The sequence below is a fragment of the Anser brachyrhynchus genome (genome assembly GCF_964034855.1).
Source record: "Anser brachyrhynchus genome assembly, chromosome: 3".
Lineage (NCBI taxonomy): Eukaryota > Metazoa > Chordata > Aves > Anseriformes > Anatidae > Anser > Anser brachyrhynchus.
The window spans coordinates 89,514,781-89,537,217 of NC_137696.1; the positions used below are offsets into that span (position 1 = coordinate 89,514,781).

The 22,437-nt window shown below is 38.3% G+C and overlaps 1 protein-coding gene across 25 annotated transcripts in view; it reads right to left on the bottom strand.

The window, feature by feature from the left end:
* The window catches only part of LOC308191401 (uncharacterized protein), a 98,277-nt gene that overhangs the window by 12,790 nt on the left and 63,050 nt on the right, over nt 1-22,437 (bottom strand). For 14 of the 25 annotated variants that reach the window (XR_013947940.1, XR_013947941.1, XR_013947943.1 and 11 more), the window contains one exon: nt 14,312-14,907. The exons of 1 other annotated variant lie outside the window; for it this stretch is intronic. Coding sequence is in view for 1 of the 24 variants with exons in the window: in XM_080583738.1 (XP_080439864.1) it covers nt 12,783-12,808 (26 nt within the window). In the remaining 23 variants the exon portion in view is untranslated. 10 more of the 25 variants (XR_013947937.1, XR_013947938.1, XR_013947939.1 and 7 more) reach the window with 8 other exon arrangements.

The following is a 22,437-nucleotide window of genomic DNA, read 5'->3' on the forward strand; positions in this document are numbered from 1 at the left end:
CTTCACGAGGCTCTTATCCTTTTATTTATTTATTTATTTATTTATTTTTCTGTTTATGGCCATATGAGCATATGAGAGGAGGGCTAGGGCAGGGCACAAATTAGGACACTGTCCTGAGTGCATTCAACTGCTAGCATGCTCCCAGGCATGGTTTTGGTCAATGGCAATGGGTGTGTGTCCATGTAGTGGTTTGATGAGGTTCAGGCACAGCATGGCCCAGGATTATTCCTGATGAGCAGCTTGGACAGGGATTGTCTTTTGTGGGGATAAAGAGAGGGAGATGGGGTATGAGAGAAGGATGTGAGCCACACTAAAGTGTTTATTCTGGACCAGAAAATGCCATTCTGCTCTATTTTCCTGTGTAGTTGTAGCCTTTGATCAGTATGTTTACTTGAAAGCATCTTGCTAGTTTTAGTGAGGTACAGGTCAGACTCACTTGCATCTTTGCTTAAAGAGGCTTCGTGAAGCAACTCTATATAGAACTACTTTCCTTTACTTCCAAAATTTCTGCACTTTCTTTCCATGGTTTCCTTTCCTTGAAGGAAAGTGCTGTGCAGCACTTGCCTTCTTCTCCTTGAGCGTAACTGCACCACTAAATAGCAGTAAGCTTGTTTAGAAAATTTGTAATGACCTTCTGAAAGGCACTGGACCTGCTGCACAGGTTGGACTCCTCCTCAGACATGGCAAACCACTCACACCAGTGACAGAGTATTGCCCTGGAGTCACCAGAACGGGAACTGGTCTGTTAACAATTACAACCACAAAGACCAAGAAGTTTCCCCATCTCTGCCTTAGGGCATGATGGTCAACTTCTGTTGACATCAGCTCAACGACTGTTCTTTTTGAAAGAACCACTGAAGAACCATTACTCAGAAGGAAAAGTCATACACATTAAGTCACCCACACCTCTTCTCATGTTTTCCTTGGAGACTTGAACCATCTGACCTTTCGGGAGTAGATCACGTCTTGAGATGATGGAAGAAGACCGTGTTATCCAGTGACTGTTGTTTGGTACATCCGTCATCTTCTTTTGGTGTTGCTTAATCCTAGACTATAGCGATGCATTCGTAAGAGAGAGTGTTAGCAATGCAGTTGCACGGTTTTTATATGGCAGGACCAGCACAGTTTACACTTCAGGCATTATGCATATGTAATTTGAGGATAAAAATTATCCTCCAAAGATGAAACTTATTCTAAGGTGGCAACTGTAATCTGCTGCCCACCTACATATCTAGCAACTAGTTTGCAAGTGCTAATCTGTTTTGCTGGATCCCATACAAGCATGACAGATGTGATAACTGAGTCAGATTCTCTGGTGACCCTGAAATTTGTCATCACATGTGTCATAGCTCCAACACAGTATCCCTATCTTCTCAGAACAGGCTTCTGACGGTCTCCCTCGGGGTCACATCCCTGTTTGAATCCCAGTGCTCAGGCCTCCACACCACATCTGTGTAACTTTAGATCTCATGCTAGATTTCCATTATTTTCCCACAAATACATCAGGAGTAAGCAATGATATGCTAAGCACCGTGTTGTTGAAATTTTGTATTCTGTTTTAGTTGTGTAAACCTCCATTAGTTTTACTGAGAAAGTAGCAGAAGCAATTGCCTGTTTGGTGAAAACTGTTAAAATGCAAAGATAAAGACAAGATGTAACCCTCTCCCAAGCACTGAATGGCAGGGCAGAGCTCTGCTTTACAGGCAGTTTAATTAAAAAAACATAAACTACTGCAGCTCACTTACTTCATCCCAAAGCCTTTGCTATAAAATCAGACAGGCTTGGCTTCCCAGGAGCAGCACATTACCTTTTGCCAGCACTGAGAGAAATAAAAGACCATAACTGAGCAGATTTTTACTGAAGGAGGAAGAATGCAGAAAAGCTATAGTGCAATTTGTGAAGCCTGATTAACTTCTGTGCTGTTCCTTTTCCCTCACCTAGAGTGTGCTGACCTCCTCATAAGGCTGTGGAGCTCTGCTGGAGTAGTCAGTTGTTTCTGCTCAAATTAGTATCCCTTGGAGCCTGTTGGCTGCCTCAGAGGATTTTAACAGATAAAAAAGGATGAGGCTTTCTGGAGCCCATGCAGCTCCCTCCAGTCTGAAGCAGTCTCTTACTTTCATGGCTCTTTTCTAGCCATTGCAGCTAGCTGGGCCTGCTACTGGTCCATGCTGGGCTTCAGCTTGCAGTGCTCTTTAGTAAGTTTCTGGTCCTTTGAATGAGGTAGAATAAGAAATGGGATCTTCAGAGTTTGTCCCAAAAAGGATGATTCTTATTCTCTTTGCAGAAAAAAAAAGTCAGGTTTGGTGAACCTCCTTTGCTCAAGAAGTTCTTTTTTTTTTTTTAATTATTATTATTTTTTAGTCACGGTATTGATAACATTATTGACCAAGTTGGCTACTATTACTATAGTGCCACATACTATTGGTGTATTTGGGTTTCCAGTGGTTGTTTTTATATTTTTATCAACTTCTGTCACTGGTGAAATGTAGCTGATTTCAACAGAAAATACCACAAAACATTGCCAAACATACATAAAATCAACAAATTTTAGTCTGGCCTTTGCTTTCCTTGTTTTCAGTAGTGCTTTTTCCCTGCTGGATTCTGTATTTCTGGAAATCAATGCAGCCCTTAATCCTTTCTTCTAGGCAACTGGGCTGTTGTGCTAAGATAGTGGCTGCAGCAGGCAATTTTCAAGCTTAAAAGGGCAAAAACTGTGGGTCAAATATCCGTGATGAATCACTACTGACTTTAGAAAATGAGACATCAGTGGGAGTTTTTGGTTTTGGCAAGTTTGTGAAATTAGACTTTTTTTTTTTTTTTCATCAGTAATCCAGCTGTTACCCATAATCTAACTGCTCTGGGTTGTTCTGTGCAGCAGTCCCTGATATCTGAGAACTTGGGTCTGGGTTTTTATAGCAAAAACTCTTCCAATGGTCTATGTCATTCTGCAGTTGCAATTTAAATTAGTGTAATAGCAGACTTCCAACTAAGCTTGCTTTACATTGGCTTGAGGATATCTTCTCTGTGTTGCCTTACTTCAGTTTCTCAGTGACAATCAAAATCAGACGTTTCTTTGTTTTAAAATATGCATCTGAATTTGTTCAGGAGGTGTCCAGCTACTTTGATTGTACCTTCAGTATCTTTTAAAATTAGATAAGCATTTCTGCAAGAAGACAATTTATGACAATGTAATTATCATTTCAGAACCTACAACTCCCGTTATTTTCATGACAGGCAGACAGCAAGTAGATGGTGAGGTATCCTATGGAGATTGCTATTGACATGTATTTGTAATCAGGTGTTATCCATTTTATTGCCAGGCTTCTGGTTAGCAGCACCAGCACGTAAAATCAAAAGAATACAAACAGATGTGGCTGTCAAAGGTAACTCAGTGGAAGATGACTGTGGTGGGGTGGGGAGTGCACGCAATGGACAAAGGCAAATCCACTGTACAACTAATTTGAGATAGATCTGAGTAGCCTTTTTCCTTACACTGTGGCAGGATTAATGACAGTGACAATAACCCAAACATGTCCTTGTTATTTTTATTATTAGTATTGATAATAAGAAATGACTACATGTGGTGCACATATGGATTAGAAAATTTGTGTGTATGTGCACACACATTACATATACATACAGGTGGAGCTGACAGATTACTTGTTAAATTAAAGGCAAACTTAGGACAGCGTACAGAAGTCTTGGTCCATTAGTCCTCCGGAGAGAATATTCTGTTCTGAATCATGTGCAAAGCCTTTTGCTCCAGCAGAGTTTATCAGCTCTCTCAGCTGATACTCCATCTCAGGTCTTGATCATCTGTTTCTGATAACAGGGGTGGAAATGCCAGAGGGAACAGATGAACTCCTCAGAAATAAGCTTTCTATTTCGGTATAAATATCCTTTGCAATAAAGTGAAAGGAAGAGAAAATACAGCAAATCTGTTATACAGTATGAGCAAAACTGTTGCTAAATAGAATATTTTTATGAGCAGTCAGCAGTTTGTTGACACTCAAATGCTAGCCTAGTGACCGTATAACAAACATAACAAACTACAGTTGTAATCTGAGACACAGCTTGGTTTCACCATCTTGTGCTCATTTTAATAGCAAATAATGACTTTCTTTTTTCTTTTTCTTTTTCTTTTTCTTTTTCTTTTTCTTTTTCTTTTTCTTTTTCTTTTTCTTTTTCTTTTTCTTTTTCTTTTTCTTTTTCTTTTTCTTTTTCTTTTTCTTTTTCTTTTTCTTTTTCTTTTTCTTTTTCTTTTTCTTTTTCTTTTTCTTTTTCTTTTTCTTTTTCTTTTTCTTTTTTTTCTTTTTCTTTTTCTTTTTCTTTTTCTTTTTCTTTTTCTTTTTCTTTTTCTTTTTCTTTTTCTTTTTCTTTTTCTTTTTCTTTTTCTTTTTCTTTTTCTTTTTCTTTTTCTTTTTCTTTTTCTTTTTCTTTTTCTTTTTCTTTTTCTTTTTCTTTTTCTTTTTCTTTTTCTTTTTCTTCTTTTTCTTTTTCTTTTTCTTTTTCTGTGAAGCATTGTGTTCCCTTTTGCTGGCCTTGAGCAGACTGCAACTTAAGTCGAAGATAGAAGGCTTCACAAAGACCTACTTCTGATATATTAGTGTGATTTTGCCTTCTCTCTAAACACTTAAGTCCCTTAAATCTCTTTGCAGGCTTTTGTGCTTAAAATCCTCCAGGGCAACAGCTTAGTGAACATAAAATGTAGCTAACCTAAATTTTACTATAAATACCCTTTCAGGATTTTTTTCTTTTGTACCTAGTGTATTCTTGAACAGTTCTGAAGATTTTTTTTTTGTGTGTGTGTATATGGAAAAGTCTTTGCTAATCAATTAAAAAAGTGATGGTTATGCCAGAGGTCCAACGAGTTTTCTACTATCCAACTCCTGTCAAAGCAAGTTAGTTGAAAAACATCCATGGAGCCCAGAAGAATTGAATCAGGCTCCTCATGTTTAACAAAACATATGGTTCATATGGTTTACAAGGCAGAGAATAAAGTTATAGTTTGTGTTTACTTACAAAAGAAGAAGTAGAAGAAAAAAAACACCATGCTTTTAGCAGCTACTAAATGGAGTTTATTGGTTGATTTTTTTCTAGTTTGGGGCTATCAAGGGAGAACACAGTGCACTGGCTACATGTGTATCCATTCACTGTCTCCAATAATACAGAGAGGATTTTTTTGCCCTTTCAGACAACCAAGTTCCTCTCCAGACAGCTAAAGGAGAGAAAATAGTATCAGGAGAATTGACATTTTTCATCATCTTCCCACTATCCTTTTTCCTTTGTAACTCTAATTTTAGCAGAGCAGCTCTTCTTGACGAAGGGTGTATGCACCAGTGCTATCATCTGAGAGATGCTCATGTTGAACAGAGCTTTATTGTACCAGGGTTTTTCTTCCATTTAAAATGTTTTAGACTAATGGTATTTGTGGCAAACTAAAAGAAGATTCAGAGTTCTGCCTACAATTAGTAAGTACAGGGTATCTCAGACCATGGGGGTCTGAGATGTCTGGTGTATTTATTTCATTCTATGCCCACATATATAATGTAATGCTGATAGAATATTTCTTAGTGTGATAATGGTTTACACTGATAAAGTTTTAGGGTTCAGCTTGGTATTTTCACTTACAAGACATGTCTAAATGTAAAATATTCAGCTAAGTTTTTTACAGTCGTGATCTACAATTCCAGGAAAAAAAGATGTGCAGTAGGTGGTTGGTGGTGGTGATTTTTTTTTTTTTTTTCCTTGTGATTCCCACACTCTGGTCACACCTCAAAAAACATCAATGACGTTTGAGCACTTGGAGAGCATCCATCTTCTCTTGCAAGGCTGAAATTCATCTGTAACATCTGGTGTAAATAAATTCCTTCTAGATGCTGAATTCTTGTTCTTTTGAAATACTCTGCATAATGTCCAAAGTTGATATTTTTTTCTTGCCTAGTCATGGCTTATGTTTGACTGCAGTTAATGAATATTGTGTGTTTGGGTTTAGAAATGCTCTTCTGTTTTACCTGAACTGAAATTATTCCTTTTGTGTGCCTTCTCAGCATGAGGTATTTTATAATTAAACAGCACGTTTCCACAAAGTGTCCTATTGACATTTTCCCTTTTTATTTCCCTTTTAATAAAAACGCTGAAGAACCCCCACAAATGTATTTAAAGGGCTTTCTGTGCTTAGATGAGTGGATGAGAGCTGCTAGCAGGGTTATTGCAGCCCAGCTACACTAATTCTTTCAGCCACTGCAACGCTGACAGGTCAAATTGTTTTAGAAACCAGCTTGGTTCTGGCTAAGCCAAGAGTGCGTTAAACTTATTTTTCAACACCAGTTGGAAAAATCATAACCTCTAGTATGGCATTCACCTTAATCAAGAGGTCTACTATGATTTATAGTTGAGGCGTTACTGCCTGAGTTGTGAGGTCTAAAGAAATCTCACTGTCCATGGGATCTGAATGACAAACATCTCATCGTCTGCCCCACTGCCTTCTGAGTCCTGGGTACCAGCCACCTGCAATGGTCTGTGCTAGTTCTGTGACTTTGGAACCTGTTCTTTACATGTGTATATTCAGGGACCACTAGTGACAGATTAGGGAAAAAGGGATAAATATTTTGGGCACACCTGAAGAAGTGTTCTTGTGCTTCAAAAGGTACCTATTATCTAGACACTACAGTGAGTCCAAAAAAAGATATGACATCTCCTTTAGAGAATTCTCTTGCTTTTTATATGCTGTCTAAAGCAAATAAAGCAGTGTTTGCTCTATAAAAATTGCATCTGTCATTGAAGATGAATTATTGCTTATGCATTTCCTTCTTCCATTTTGGATGTGGGAACAAACTCCCAGGCAATATCATCCCTAAATTAAAGGAAATGTAAATTGAGAGGTGCAAATCAGGACTGTATAATTTGAAGCTCATTGGAGACTTTGCTTTTCACATGAATTTGTATGAAAACAGGTTTGGGAGCCTCATTTCAGATTTATAATCAAGAATGAATTGCAAGTGATACTTGCTCAATTAGACAGAAATCATATTTGCGGTTATCTGGCAAAGGCTGTTTGGCTCGGTTAATTGAAGTGCATAGAGTAAATTAGCTGGCTGCACAGAGCACAAAAATAGTCGGCAGTTAGACTCACAATCAATGCTTCTAGCTTTGTTCTTTGATCTGATCCTTTGAGATACTGTGCACATGCAGCCAATGATAATCAGGAGCGTGTGGCAGATAAGTATCTCACAGGTTGAGGATTGTGTGGTGGTTTTGTCTCAGTGTTATTGAAAACAGCTTTCACCTGTTTTGACTTCTCAGATCTCAGATGTATCACGTGTGGCTGAATGGCAGTGGTGAATCAGGATTCTTCTCTCTTCAAAACTAATATCTGCACAAACATACACAAGATGATAATGTCCCAATTATAAAGTGCGTTGAAGGTGACATAGGAGCCTCTAGCTTTTCTGAACCTGGTGTTCCTTATTTATTTATTTATTAAATTTGCATTTACTGCCCTTTCTTAAATCCATTTCCACAGAGCTATCTTGCCTGTGCCTGGACATGGACACGTAGTGCTCCTCAGTATCTTCCTGGTTGTTAGATCCCGACTGCTGACTGCTGAGGCCTGTTCTACCAAAATAACCATCTATATGGGAATATGTCCTGAACAAATTTGTCTTCCTAGTAAGGGGCACTAATTCATTCATGTACAATAACTCATATCCTGTTTAGTGCCTGTTTATAACCTCTAGATCTAGCCTCCCATTGAGAGATCAAAAGCAGTTGTTATCTTTCTTATCACTTCTGAAGCATAAATCACTTCAGAAGTGGTAAGAAGTGGAGATAACAAGCTGGAGTTCAGCTCTCCCTTCTCCATGCTCAGCAGAGGGACATCTCTTCCAAGATCTCCTCCAAAAGCCTTCTCTGCAGCTTGCCAGGCAGTTCCAGGAGAGGCAGTGAAGACCAGGCTTGCGGCAGTCTCGGGGCATATATGCCTTCCTTCCACACAGTTAGCAAGTGCCAGAGTTTGGTTTATATAACGTGTTTTCAGCAGCTGGAGGAATAAAGAATTTACAAGTGTTATGGCTGCAAATAAAAATTAAGACCCAAATTTTCAAACATGGCCATTGAATGTCCATGTGCTTACAGCAGGTTTTCAAAACCATTACACTTTTCATGCTCTCCAAAGGGAGCAATGCTTGTTAAATGATACCACTCTTTTTATAGCAGTCTTGTTCGGTAGCAGAAGGTGTAGCTTTTGTGCCTGTGATTGTAAATGCTGGAGAACAGATTTATCTGCAGTAAATTCTGTAAGCTTTCCCATAGAAGTTAAAATCTGAGAAGGGTCCTGACTGAGACTCCTTGATTCAGATGTCTTCATGTGGAGGTGTTGGAAACCCAGATAGGTACCACATTTGTAGCAGCAATAAATCTACAAACTTGCAGTAGAATTTGATTCTTTTAAAGCCAAGTTTTAGTTAGGACTGATCCACAATATAATAAGACAGTGTGCCACTAGAACTTATCTGCAGGTGAGAAGCAAAGAAAAAGAAGCCAGTAGTGAGTGGACAGCAGGTTTTTCTGAAGGATCCCTATAAAAATCTTAATCTGATGCTAACAATACAATAAGAATTTAAAGGCATCTCAGGAATTCTAATTCAGATTAACGTAATGCAATAGTAAAAGTTACTTTAACAAAGTAACTTGTCAAGTGAAAAGATTTGCAAAAGCATTCTTGAGTGCTCAGGTTACTGCAGTGTAAATTTGGTTCCCAGGTACATTTGGTCTGGTTTTGGTCACAATAACTACGAATGTTAATCAGCACATGAAAACATAGCTGCTAGATTTGTTTTTACTTTGTACTTGAATCATTTTAAGAAATGGGGAAGAAGGGAGCAGGAGGAGGGATCTCTAATGAGGCCATTTAAGATCTGCATGGTTTTGCATCACCTATAACATCTGAATGTCTTTCAGAATTAGCAGGTTTTTGTTTGTTTGTTTTTTAATTTGAAATTATAACTCATTTCCCACATTCTATGAGATAAATGACTTTGTATGCTTGCTGGTCTTCTTTTATATCCTTCTATTTTAGTGTGAGTGTGTAGTAAATGTAAGTACAATAAATGTTACTTTTAGATATGCAATAGAAGTTTTATCTCTGGCCCTGGCAACTGTTTTCTGCTAAGCTGAAAATGCCATATCACATCACAGCAAAGGTGACAGTAGTGATACTGGTTTTGGAGACAGGAAATTTCTTAGGCCAACCTTATGAGATGATTTGCATGTTAAGACCTGGTCTTTAAACAAAGCTTGGATTCTTGTTGTGGAGCTGATGTGGAGAGAAGAGCCCTGGGAAAATGCATCCACACTGACATGAACTTTCCAGCTGACCCAGCTTGCTTTTGCTCTAAATCTTTCAAAGGTTGTTTCTCCAGTAAGATAATGAAGGAAGTATATGGTCATGCATTGCTAGAATTTAATCCAAACTAATATATGCAAATTAAGGGTGGATGCTTTTTATATGAAGTTCTACATACTGCTTTTTAGTGATTTCAGTTTGATATCTAAGAATGAAGTATGCCAGGAGGTTTCCCCATTGTCATGTAATGGATTGCAGGCAAGCTCTCAGTATAGCATATATTACTTGTGAGAAAACACCATATTTAAAGATAATGGCACAGCAGGGGGAAAAAAAAGATATTTCTGATTATTTTTCTTTTTCTTTCTGAAAAAGCTGGTATATCACTTCATCTTATAAATCTTATTGATAAACTCTCTGCTTTCTAAACACTGTAGAAAACATTCTCAGTGTCCTTATACTTCAGGCACTTTGTTCTGTATCCCACAGTGAACATTATCTTTTTAGGAAGGCATAGAAAAAAAATGCTTTCTTTTTCTGCTTATCATATAATACATTTGGTAACTGATCCTGAGTTTTTTTTTTTTTTTTTTTTTACCCTTCTCTTCTTTCACCTACCAAAAAATAACCACCCAAAGCCATGTGAACTCACCATGTTTCCTTGATTCCCTATTCAGTCATCTGAACACATGTAGTTTGTCTAGCAAGGTCACCAAATGTATTTGGTGTCATAATCACAACTTCAGAGACTGTCCTTGAGAACTGCCTAGCCAGATGCACCTGCAATCTCAGAGACAAATTTTCCATTTGTGTGAATAGATAAATGCTTGTTTGAATCAGTAGAGAAGCACCTAATTTCACCATTTGATTCTAAGGATCTGGCAGAATCAGCATCTCACTTCTCTTAAGCATTAATTGTGTCATTTAGTCACAAATCTAATCTTTCTTACCTTAGTTAGCCTTTTCCATTAAAGACAAATGCAGGCCATTTATTTCAACAATTTTATTTTATCCTCTTTTTTTTTTTTTCTTTTTTTTTTTTTTCTGGTGTTAGTTCCAGATGAAATGTAAGAAAGGCATGTATAAGTGAGTTCTTCAAAAACTGGCACTGCATCAGGCAAATTAAGTGCATGAGCAAATGCAAAGTCCATAATTGACCTTTAAATGATGTCTCATAGCAAAAAAATGAACTATAGTCCTTGATAAATCCAAGTTTTAGTGATTCATTGTTTTATAAATAATAAATGGAGTAAAAATGAAAGAGAATGAGATGTTTAACAAATTTTCTCCTGACATTTGGAAAAAAAACCTCACAGAACCTGGAGAAATAAAACCTCTATCTTTGAAAAGGGAAATATGAGACTATCCAAATGTAGACATTTTCAAATAAACTGCATTGCTATTTATCATCTGAAAGGAATAACTTATCTCTTGCTCTTTTGACATGTACTTTTGACGGTGTGCTGTGTATATCAGTATTGGGAGTTTTCACAGAGTTATGCATGTGCAAAGCCTGCACCACAGGTTGTCATTCGTTCTAGAGGATATCAATAATATCCTCAATGAAGGTGAACGAGCTAATTATGGAGGAAGTTCTAATACAGTCAGCTGAACTTCTTCATGAAAATACTGCTCCTTTATAAGTGCTGTGGTCAACTCCTTAATAAGGGGCATAAATATATTTGGTTTTATTTAACTAGCTTAGACTAAAGATTACAAACATAATGATATATATATATAATCTCCCCTGATGCCTTTTTGACTGTAGTAGCTGAACATGGTAGAAATCAAAATCAACTAATCTTCAAAAAAGATCTGTGAAGTGGGCAATATGAGTGTTTAGCATGGAGCAAGAGAACAAAAAACACTGAAAATTTAAGTGTCATGCTCACAATCATGGACACTAGCATGCTTTGAAATCAAGCCTCAATCTTCATTAACAGACTGTACTGTTCCCCTACTGTCTTCTCCTAGAGACGTGACATAGTAAAGGTTTGTGGACTTGCTGTGTATTCAAAACGGCCCCAAGTTGCCAAGTTCATGTCGCCAAGATATCCATGTTTGAGTCTTCTGCCTTGCAAACCAACAGAAAGCATGAACAGGGATCCATATGAATAGAAATGGTTTTGGTGTAGGTATATCTGTTGCTCTGCTGGACTATAAATGGCAATTACTTTTCTGCGATCAGTGTTTCAGTTTCCCACTGACAGTAAAGATATACACAAGTAGCGAAGGTTATTTTGAGTACAAATGAGCAATTGCAGAGAGATTTTTCTTTACACCCTGCCACAGCTCAGTCACAGCATTAATTAGTTTCAGATGCTGAAAGGTTTTGAATTTTCTTCCAAAGGATCATGCTAATAACTTTTGAAATGGGAAATAGCTGTTATGTCCGTGGGAGTGAACATTGCTCAAACAAAAAGCTAAGTTCTGACATGTTTTTTACCATTTTTAATTTGTCTCATTAGCAAGGTAACTAGACAAGGGAAACCCATATGCCTGGGGCTGTGACACAAGCACTTTGCTTGTGTCCTTTAGCTATCAAAACTTGAAAGGGAAAGTGATAACAACCTTTGTTTGGTATTAAGTTCATTGTTATTTATCCTAGCAAGCTTCTCTGGTATTGACATCCTGGGTTAAAATCTTCATGAACATATTCATGAACATATTGTAAGTTATCACCATAATGTCCACGGGCTTTGAAATGCTCAAAGGAGTATTTCAAATGGAAATGTATTGATATCAAAGCTTCTTTCAAGCTTAATTTCTTCAGGAATTAGGTATAGCTGGCTATATGTTATAAACATGGAAGAACACTATTTTGTTGCCAAAAGTTACAAACAGCTTTACAGATTTTGGGATTTTCCTTATACACACAAATGATACAGGTAGCCTGTAAAATTAATTTAAAAATAACACCACAGGAAGAATTCCTATTGGATAATGAATATTATCAGAGTGAGAGAAATGGAAACTGGGAAAAAAAACAGGATAGAAATCAATCTTGGAAGCTTTCACAGCATTTTCTGTGGGCTTGCAGTGAAATCCCCTAGCAGGTATGGAGCTGTTATTATATTTACAAATCCACTTCCTTTGGACTTCTTGAATCTGCTTTAGGTCAGGGTTTACCTGTGCTGGGAACAAACTACAATATGTTGACTAGGAAAAAAAAAATCAAAGGTGGAGAGAAAATCTCCTCATAGTTGTAGATGGTTGGAAAGAGCTGTCTCCTGGCAACTTTCTGTGAAAGGGGCCTTTAGAGATGTTTCTACGACAGGGAGCTATAGATTAGCGGTCAGGATGCTGTGCAGGATGCAAATAGAGTAACTATCCTTGGAAGGAGCTCTGGATGCAGACTCACTGTAGTGGTACAAAGGCAAACTGGTCCAGGCACAAGGACTGGCTTGGTGTATACAACAGGGGTCATTCCATGGCCTCAGGAAACAAGGGATTCACCACGCTCTGAAATGACATTAGAAAATGTGGTGTTTTAGAGAATGGAAGAGTTCACTCTGTGACTTTCAAGACAGAGTTGTGGTGAGAGGAGATAAATGGAGAAATTGTAGCTCTGCAACAAACACCCTCCTCAGAGCCAGGATGTCACCTGGCACATCCAGACCTGTTTCACACAACAGGGCCATGGAAGGCTTCTCTCTCAATGACTAGTGAAATTGCCATCTATAGCATGTCTCCCAGTTCTGTAGAGGCCCGTCAGGTATCCCATAACTCAGACTGCATCACATGGAGGATTGCAATGTATGAAACCTCTACGAGATTAATGTAAATATACCCAATGTGCAAACTAGGAAAGGAATGTAATAGAAAAAAAAATCATTACAGCTTTTCAGTATGGACACAGAAAACAACTAATTGAAAATGGACAGGAGCTAGTATAGTCAGAAAAAAAAAAAAAAAAAAAGAAAGAACAAGAAAATTAAGCCAAAACATCAGGGCAAGACAGCAAAAGATTTCAGAAATATACAGGAATGGATAAGTATATCAGAAGGACACACTGGTTTTTATTAGAAATAAAGATGCTCTGAAGTAATGTTATGAACCAGTGACACTTTTATTTCTTTACAGGGCATTTGACGATTCTGTGTAATGTTACATATGAGAAAGAGAAGTCATTTTTCCCTCATGTTTTCTACAGATAAGACAGAAGACATACAGTGATCTCTTGTAGAGGTGCTACTGCTTATCCTGACTAGATTCAAAACAAGCCATCCCTGCTTAAGGAGACTGCATATCACTGGATATTTTAAGTGGCAAAATGTGTACCCATCTCATGGGAGAAGGTAAATGTAACCTTTGTTTCTGTACAGGTTCATGGTCAACAAAAACTATTATTGCCATCATTAATTATTTTTTTTGACTGTGATTGCTATGCTGATTTGACATATTAATAGCAACTCAATGAGTAACCAGCTATAGACTCAGGCCTGGGAATACAGGTAAGCAAGTAATCATCATTAGAGGTTCATTTATTTATTTATTTATTTATTTTCTCCGATGTTATCAAGTTCTGGGAACTCAAGTCCTAAAAGTGTTGTTGGTCAAACTGGCAGGCAAGGGGGTTACTGGCTTTCAGCCATGGATGCTGGAGGGTTCCTAATGAGCAGATAATGATGGTATGGTGAAGGTTTCCAACTATGGAGAACTCCTGCTGATTTGGAAGTTGTCCTTGATGAACACCACATGTCTATACTGAAGTTTCTCTTCTATTTATCTTAAATTTCCTATGAAAGCCATTTCCATGTGCAGGGATAAAGAAGGTACATGCTTACAAAGCAAATCAAGCTATAGTACTTAGAAGCATGTTTATTTGTCTGTGAATTTCACTGTTGAAATAGGGATTGTCAGACATTAGCTATATTTTATCACTACTCTCATGAATTCTAGGACTGAAAATGTTCAGAAGCAGATGATTCTAACAATAATTTCAACCCTCACGTCCCAAGAAGATTTATTCTTGTTTTTTTTTTTTTTTTGTTTTGTTTGTTTGTTTTTTTATTAAGCTTATTCCAGCCTTTCAACAGCAAATTTCGGTGGCAATTCCAAATAACCAATTGAGAAGGAACAAACTTCACCAAGAATTTGATCCAAAGAAGAGGGCACCTATTTCAAGGACTGAGGAGAGATGAAGGTTCTTACCTCCAACACTGCAAACCTCAATACCTCTCAGTTGCAGCATAAAACTGGAGATGATTTGAATGTTGGCACCCTAGACTTTGACTTCCTAAGCAGCTGAAATTTGTCTTCTGCTCTGCCCTGAACAACCTTCTTTGTGGTAATGGTAAACATTTAGCAGCTATCTCATGCCTGAAACCTATGTAGACATCGAACATGGGCAGCCTTCCTCTGTCTGCCGTGCTTGAAGGTGTTAATGCAGGAAGTGATGGGAATATGGCACACTTGCCCCAGGATGGTATCATGCTCAACGTGCAGCAGCAGTGGCCTTTGTCTTCATGCTGGTACCATGCTCCTGTAATGCAGCAGTCCAGTGGATGCATTGCTTGCTCAGTCTGCTTGTTGGATATCTTGTCTGGTGAGTATGAGTACTGCAAGGCAAACCTATTTCATGAGAGGAAGCAAGCTTACCCTCTTCTACTAAGACTATCATTCTGCTTAAAAATAACTGGAGACTCATTTTAACATGCAGTCTATGAGATGCTCTTTAATTTCACCAGATGAGGAATAACCAAACAGTCTATTAGCTCACATATGCATCATGGCTTGTAAAGTGTATTTCTCAGTATGGAAAATATCTCAGAGTGGTTCTTGAAAGCCAGAAGTGATTTTTCAGTTTTATGTCTGTTACTGGCCTATCTATGCCATCTTTACAAACACACACACACACACACACACACACACACACGCTTGTTTAATAATCTTGAAAAATCTTGAAAAAAGCAGAAACTCTTACAGATATGCCCCGGTCAATGCTATGTTCAGCTGCATAGGCTGATATGCATATCATATTCATATTCTCATTACACAGTGTTCTGCCTCTGAAAAGAGAGCAGACGTACAACCATCTGACTGATTAATGGTATGTAATTACATACAAAGTCATTGTAAACATGTACAGTGAACTATTCACAGACAGCATAATTTCCAAGCATCTTTTTGCTAGAAGAATTTACAAATAACCTCTGCTAAAAGTGCTAATTTCATAACTTATGTATGAAAGATTTGTAGATAGCAAGTGCAGGTGAAACTCACTGCAATAGTATTTATTGGGATTATTTAACTTGCTTTCAAGTATATTGGTGTACTTATATGTGTGAAAAGCACAAGGGATTTTATGAAGAAGGGAGAAGTAATTCAATGATTTGTTTCTATACACAAACAAACAAACACACTTAAAAATAAAAATCCCCATGCAAGTTTTAGAGGTAGAGTAGAGTAGAGCCTTTATATTCTCCAGAAGCTTCTTGAGGAATCAGTCCTGATTTACTGCACCTTGTAAGCATTTATAGGGGAGGTGAGAGATTATTTATTTATTTATTTATTTATTATTTATTTTTCCCCTACTGGGGAAAGCTGAATGAGATTCCTGTGTGGTACTGCTCCAACAGTGTGCAGGAGAGCAATAGTTCACTGAAGCTGGGTAAGAAGTGGTCTTTGTGCCCAAGAGGTAAGACTGCACACTTCACCACCACTCTGGGCATCCCCCTGCTCTGAAGCACAAGCTTTGACCCAGAAATTATGAAAATCTGTCTCATAGCAATGTGGAGAATGATTTGCAGAGCCATTTATAAAAGCCAGAATAATTCAGTTGTGACCTCTTCATGTTCCCATAAAACTGTTTTTCCTTCAGCATCAGGAGATGAGTCAGCAGTAGTGATAACAAGAGTTAGAGAAAGACTGGAAAAAACGAGTGTCCCAAGTTTTTTGGCAGTGAAAAATTAAGCTTCAAAGTGATTTCTTCATGGAACATTTTTTTTCTCTCTCCAGGACACCAAATTGACAGACTATTAAAGAAAGAAGAAAAAGAGTGTGAGAGAGAGAAAAGGACTTGGATGATATTTCTCAGTGTCTGCCAATATCTAACATACTTTTGGAAAAGTTGCGTAACAACCTGCCAAGATAGCCCTGTTTAAACAGAGGTTAGTAATATTTTCTATATGTTGGTATGTTTGTGGTTTTTCAGAACTGACCCACAGGACCTCATTTTCAAGCAGTGTAGCAGGCTTTCTTCTTTGTTAAGCCTGTAAGTATCAGGAAATGAATGCAGCTTAACAGACCACGTGTCTACCCAGAAATTACCATCAGGTTGACATCAGGTCTGTCGTTCTTCTTGTAGGACACAATGGGTGATGAGAAACCTGGAATTTCCTCTTCCTTGGAGGAGAATCTTTGTCTCCAGTGATCAAGCATACAGATAGGGTACCAGGGAGCTTGCAGTATGAGTTGTTATGTTAGAAAACATTTAAACAAGGACTGGTGTAAACTTTGTTTTCTGTTTTGCATTGTTTTCAATGCAATTTCTTCACTTTTTTTTTTTTTTAATCTGCTTTGCATAATAAATAAAAGTGATGCTGCATAAAGTTCTTATAAAATAGGGTGAAAAATAACTTAGTATTGAGCTACTTTTGTTTTGATGGCCTTTGAATAACAGCTGTGAAGGAAAAGGCAAGGAAATACAGGAAAGGAAAAGGAAAAGAAATAAACTAAGTGATTTCCTTTTTTCTTCATGAAATGTGTTGTAGTGGAAGGGTCTTAGGACATGCCTGAAGGTAGGTAGCACTTGAACTGTGGTGCTGAGACTCTTAGGGGTCTAAATCTCTTTGTGGACTACCCCTGTATGATTTTAAACAAGACGCTCCAGAAATATCCTTGCCTGTATCCCTCATAGCTGGTGCTGAACTTGTGTCCTTTAGATATTAGAAAAATATAATGAGGCACTAGTGAGGCAAGCTGTATGCTGCTGCTTTTCCAGAATATGCCAGAGTGCATACTTGCAGGCAAGAAGCATGTATCTGGAGGTGTCAATCTTGTTTTGGGATTCACTATCTTTGAGGGTGCAAAATTGTCCGTTTTAAAGAGTCTCAAGAAAATGTTTATTGCTGTGACTCTAAAATGATGTTTATTGCAGTAATGAGTGTAGAAGAAGAAATGTGTTTCATGAGGTGTTTCCCAGGAACTTTGCCCTCAATGTTTGCTACTTGAAACTAGCAAGTGAAAAAAAAAACACTTTTATCTTGTTTTATTGTTCTGTCTGGCACTGTTCTGTGCACGCTGTTTGAGAATCTGATTCTGCAGATCAGCAAAATCTTTTCCTTGATCCACCTCTCCTGATAGTCTTGAAGACGCCCATCAAATTAGCTGGGATTTGGATGAAGCCCTCTGAGAGCAGTATAACATTCCAGCGTTCTTCAACGTAGAGCTGTGAGAAACGTACCCTGCAAAACCTAAAACTTTTCAAGTGAGCTTAGGCTGAATATCAGATACAGGGAGGGATTTACTGTTGGGTGGAAATCACGTAAAACTCTACTTTTGACATATTTTTGACCCGAAACCTGGCAAAGTTCAGCTATTTTGACTGAAGTTACTTTGAGGCTATAAAGCCAAAAGTTAAAGAAAAACTAAGTAAATGCAAAGGCAGCATGAAGAGCTCAAAATTAACACAAACCTGCTTCAGCCTTCATGCTGGACTGAGCTGGGTGGTGCTTAGCCTCTCTGCTTCCAGATAAACACCAGGTATATCATTAAAACATTTCAATCTATTGCAAGCGTAAGAACATTGTGGTAGTATAATATCAAGCCTGAAAATAATCAAGTCAGCATTTTATTCTCAAAAAAATAAAAAACAGCAACAACAGCAAAACAACGCCACAGACTATGGGGAAGGGAGTGTCCCTGGGGATTTTCCCAAAGATTTGCTCAAAGGCTTTGTTTAGGATCCCAGCTGAGATAGAGTTTTTCTGGGTTATCTAACCTGAGGTGTTTATTGCTTGGTGATGCCTCCTCACCATCAGACCATCTCAGACTTTGGTGATGATGAGCAGCAACTTGGAAATAATCTTTTTTTGGAGTGTATTTATTTTGTCCCTATTAAAAAAATAATTTATTTGTTCTCATCTTGTATTGCATTAGGAATGACTTCAAAAGATCAACATTCAGCAGCAAGTAGAAATAACAGCAGGATTTGCTTAGTTATTTTGCCCAGACAGAATTCAGTGGAAAACCACTATCAGATGGAGAAGAGGCTGTCTTGCATTTCCAGATGAGAATATTCTTGGGAGAAAAGAGCTTTTCTCCATAAACTGTTACTGCAGAGGATCAGACAAACATTTCCAGCTCTCTGAATAGTTCAAGGTCTGAGAGCTACAGTTCCAACCTTCAGGAAAGGAGTGTACACGTATGTGAATTCTCTCACATGAATGCACAAGAAAGCAAAGAAACTTTCTGAGCTGCTGAATCCTAACTTTTTTGTCAGCATGGGATTTTCTATCTGGAGAGAAAGAACATCTTATTCTCTCCCCTGCTGCTGCTTGCTGCTTATATTGCCTCCCTAATTGGAAGCTGCAGCATAGATGTGCAAAAGAGGATATATTTGAGCATACCTCAAGGGTGAGCTGTCTAACCAAGGAAACAATTTCATCCTGTCTGTTGTAAGAAGAGCCTGGCTCAACAGAACTCCTCTGTCATTGCAGAGCAGGGAAAAAGATGGCAAGGAGAAAAGACTGACAACAGTAACTGTAATACATGAATATTTATATTTTCTGTGTGCAGATTTTTGCAGTCTGCTAGAGAATTATTTGCCTTTAATTGAGATAGGTAAATAGGAGTTGCAGCCCTGTGCTTTTGCCACTGCTTTATACTAAACCATGCTTTTACCTCTGAAGAAGACAAAGAATTCCAGACTAGATCTTAGACTAGATCTCAGACTGCTTACGGCAGTGTGTGCTATGCTTTCCATCAGTTTCCATCACACACCTTGCATTTTGCATTCACAGGTGAATGAATGGAATTAGCAGTTTTCAAAGGCAAGTCTGACAAGGAATCACCTTTGTAGTGCTCTCTGCAGGGGAATCATGACGCATGGCCTCACCAAAGAGCTATCTATCTGGACATAAGTGGTACCTGCAGCCTAAGTAGTTGTGTTAGATCATGAATGTCACGGTGCTCCCAGAAGAATATGTCTAAACAAATAAATTATTAAGCGTGTTTCACTGCCAGGAATGGCACAGCTGCACCAGCACCATATTCCTATTGCAAATGGGGCACAGCTTTAATAAATACGAAGTTCTTAATCCAGCAAATGTTAATGTCAGAAATATTTCAGTTAAGGCCAATGGAGTTATTCAGGTGTTTAAAATTAAGCATATGCATATTTTCTATGTAATGTTTTGGAAGGGTTTAAGCATAAATGAACCAAGCCCCAGATGCCCTGTTTTTGTTGCTGACATTGTTTGGAAGTTGCGAGTAATATTCGTCATCAAAGACAAACAAACGGAGGATGACTCAGTCTCATCCTTCACTCAGAGGGGAAGAATCCAGAGGGAATTGGATTTCCCTGCTTAGAGAAATCCACGCAAAGGGAAAGGAATTCACATTTGTCTGAAACAGTGAAATGCGATCCTGTTAAAAACTGTTTTTCTGTAGTTATTCAAAATTAGGCCTGAGGTTTTTAGGTCAAATGCAGCTGATTTCTCTCTCACTGCAAAAAGGTAAAGGCAAGGCTCAATATTATTGTCAACTTTTGATTCCTGAAGAAACACAGTGATTCCAGTTTCACATGTGATCCTCCTCAAATCAGTGAAAAGTATTTTTCACATATCAGCAGTACATCAACCACAACTTTCTGTTACTTAAGCCAAGAGCAAGAGATAGATCCTTTGAAAAGTCCACAGTGAATAAGTGCAGATAAAATAACCTATTAGCACCACCGTCAAAACCACTGCTGTAATACTGACAGCTTTTTTTCATTACGTGCTTGGTGTCTTAGTTCTCATTACAAATGGTCAAATATATGAAAAAGAAATACACTGAGTGAACTAATTACTGAAAATCAGTAGATCTCATCAAATGCTCTCTTGGGTAAATGAATGTTGAAAGGTTCAAGTGCTGAGTTCACCAGAGTGTCTCAGAAATATCCTTCATTATTTTTTATTAACTAAATCTCTTACCTTGTCTGGTTAAAGCCCAGTTCATTTTGTTGTGTAAATGCATGAACAAAGCCTCATGGATGGTGACAAATTAGCCATAAGTGACCATACAAGTAGGAAAAGGCCATTAATCTGGCAGAATTTCAATGTCACTGTCAGCACAGGGAGTGGGAAAATTTAGCTGTAATTAAGACCAAAGATCTTCTGATCATTGTTAAATAACTATTAGAAGGTGCATAGCTCTGGACTGCTCTTGTAATACTGAAACACTACTTTTTCTAGGAAGTACCAGCAGTGAATGTTTTACCTTTTTTTTTTGCCTATTTACAAGAGCCCCTCCTCTGTTATTCAGAGTTTCCCTTAGCAGAGAAAGTAGCACCGCTGTTAGCACTCAGCACAGGAATTGCCAGGGGGATTCAGCAGGAAAGAAATGTTGGGCTCAGCTGGAGTGAGAGACTCAATACTGAACGAACTAAGAGAAACATGTTTTGGGAGGGGGGATGCTCACTTTTTTTTAATTGGACTGTCCCAGAAACTACGGACTTCTGGACAGCAGGGGGTAGGGAAAGAGGGTAATAGTCTGAAAGAAAACTTTTGATTCACTTTTCTGAACTGCATAGCTGCATGTAGCTTGTGGAAGAATAAGTTTTAACTGCAGAAAACTTGTGAAACAAGTCTGGATGAGGGGAGAGCTGAGCACAGTGCTGACTTCAGTCATGTAAACCCTCACGGTGGGCTCCTATTTTCAGTACAGAAGCTAATTCAGGGACATTCTTCATAAACAGCACCTTGAGAAAGAGGATTCAAAGAAAAGTTAAGAAATGAAATATTCAGACAGAACTCAATACAAAACTTGCCAGTAAAGTAACATATTGGAAATATACTGGACTCTTATTCTTGGTTTTCCTCGGGGTGGTATTAATGCAGTAACAAAACCGATGAGGCTGAATGCTTGATTTAAAAAGGTTGGGCCTTCAAGGCTGGATTTATTGCCCGGTGAGGCTTTGCAGGCTGGTCTTCCCAGGCGCAGCAGCTCCTGGGTTGGGAACGCCGAGATGAGAGCCCTGGAGTGTGGAGTCGTCCAACTGCGGCTGAACATAAGGTCACAACCAGGAACATATGAGATGAATAAATCTTTATTGGGCAGGGCTGCAAAGCATTAGGTAATGGGGCCAGTGACAAAAAAAGAACTTTTTCTGAATTGCACTGAAGAATGCTCTTCAGAACAGGAGTTCAGGCCTCTGACTAGGGGCAAAACTCACATTTTTGGTGCTGATAGGAAAAAGGGAAGAAAAATCTAGCAAGAGATCTCTGCTTGTGTAGGTGCATGCACTGTACACATCTGCAATGTTTTAGTTTGTAAAAGTTCATGGTAAAGTCTATAGTTCAAACTGGATGGACAATGCTAACCCAATCCTTTTCAATTCTTTTCCAGTTCCCATCACCATATCTGTCTTCTGCCCTTCTCCCACCTTCTTTCTCACCTACAAATAGAAAATCAGAGCTGGAAAAAAAAAAAAAAAACCAACAAAAAAACATCCCACCCATTATATTTCTGGGGAAATGTTTCAGTGCTTGCTTCCACCCTGAGTGGGGATAGAAAGCTGAAATACCTCTTCTCCCCTTCCCCATGGGAAAAAAGAGTTCTGAAAACTCTTTGTTCAGAACGAATGAAACACTTCATTGTGAATCATTTTGGAATTCATCTTATTCATCTTCACTTTTGTATTGAATTGGATTGTTCCCAGGGGAGATGAACACGCAGCTGGGGGGCTTGCTGTGTGAAACCTGAGCATGTATTCAGTTCAGATAATCTAAGATCCTGTGGGCTCGATCCAGATTTGAGGTCCTCCTTCAATTCATGTATTGAGACATACACCATGAGCTATTTTCTCCCAGCCAGGCAAGGACTGACCTCCTGCATGGGAGGAGAGCTTCTAAGAGGTGGTGAGACCTTGAGGAAAAGGCAAGAAA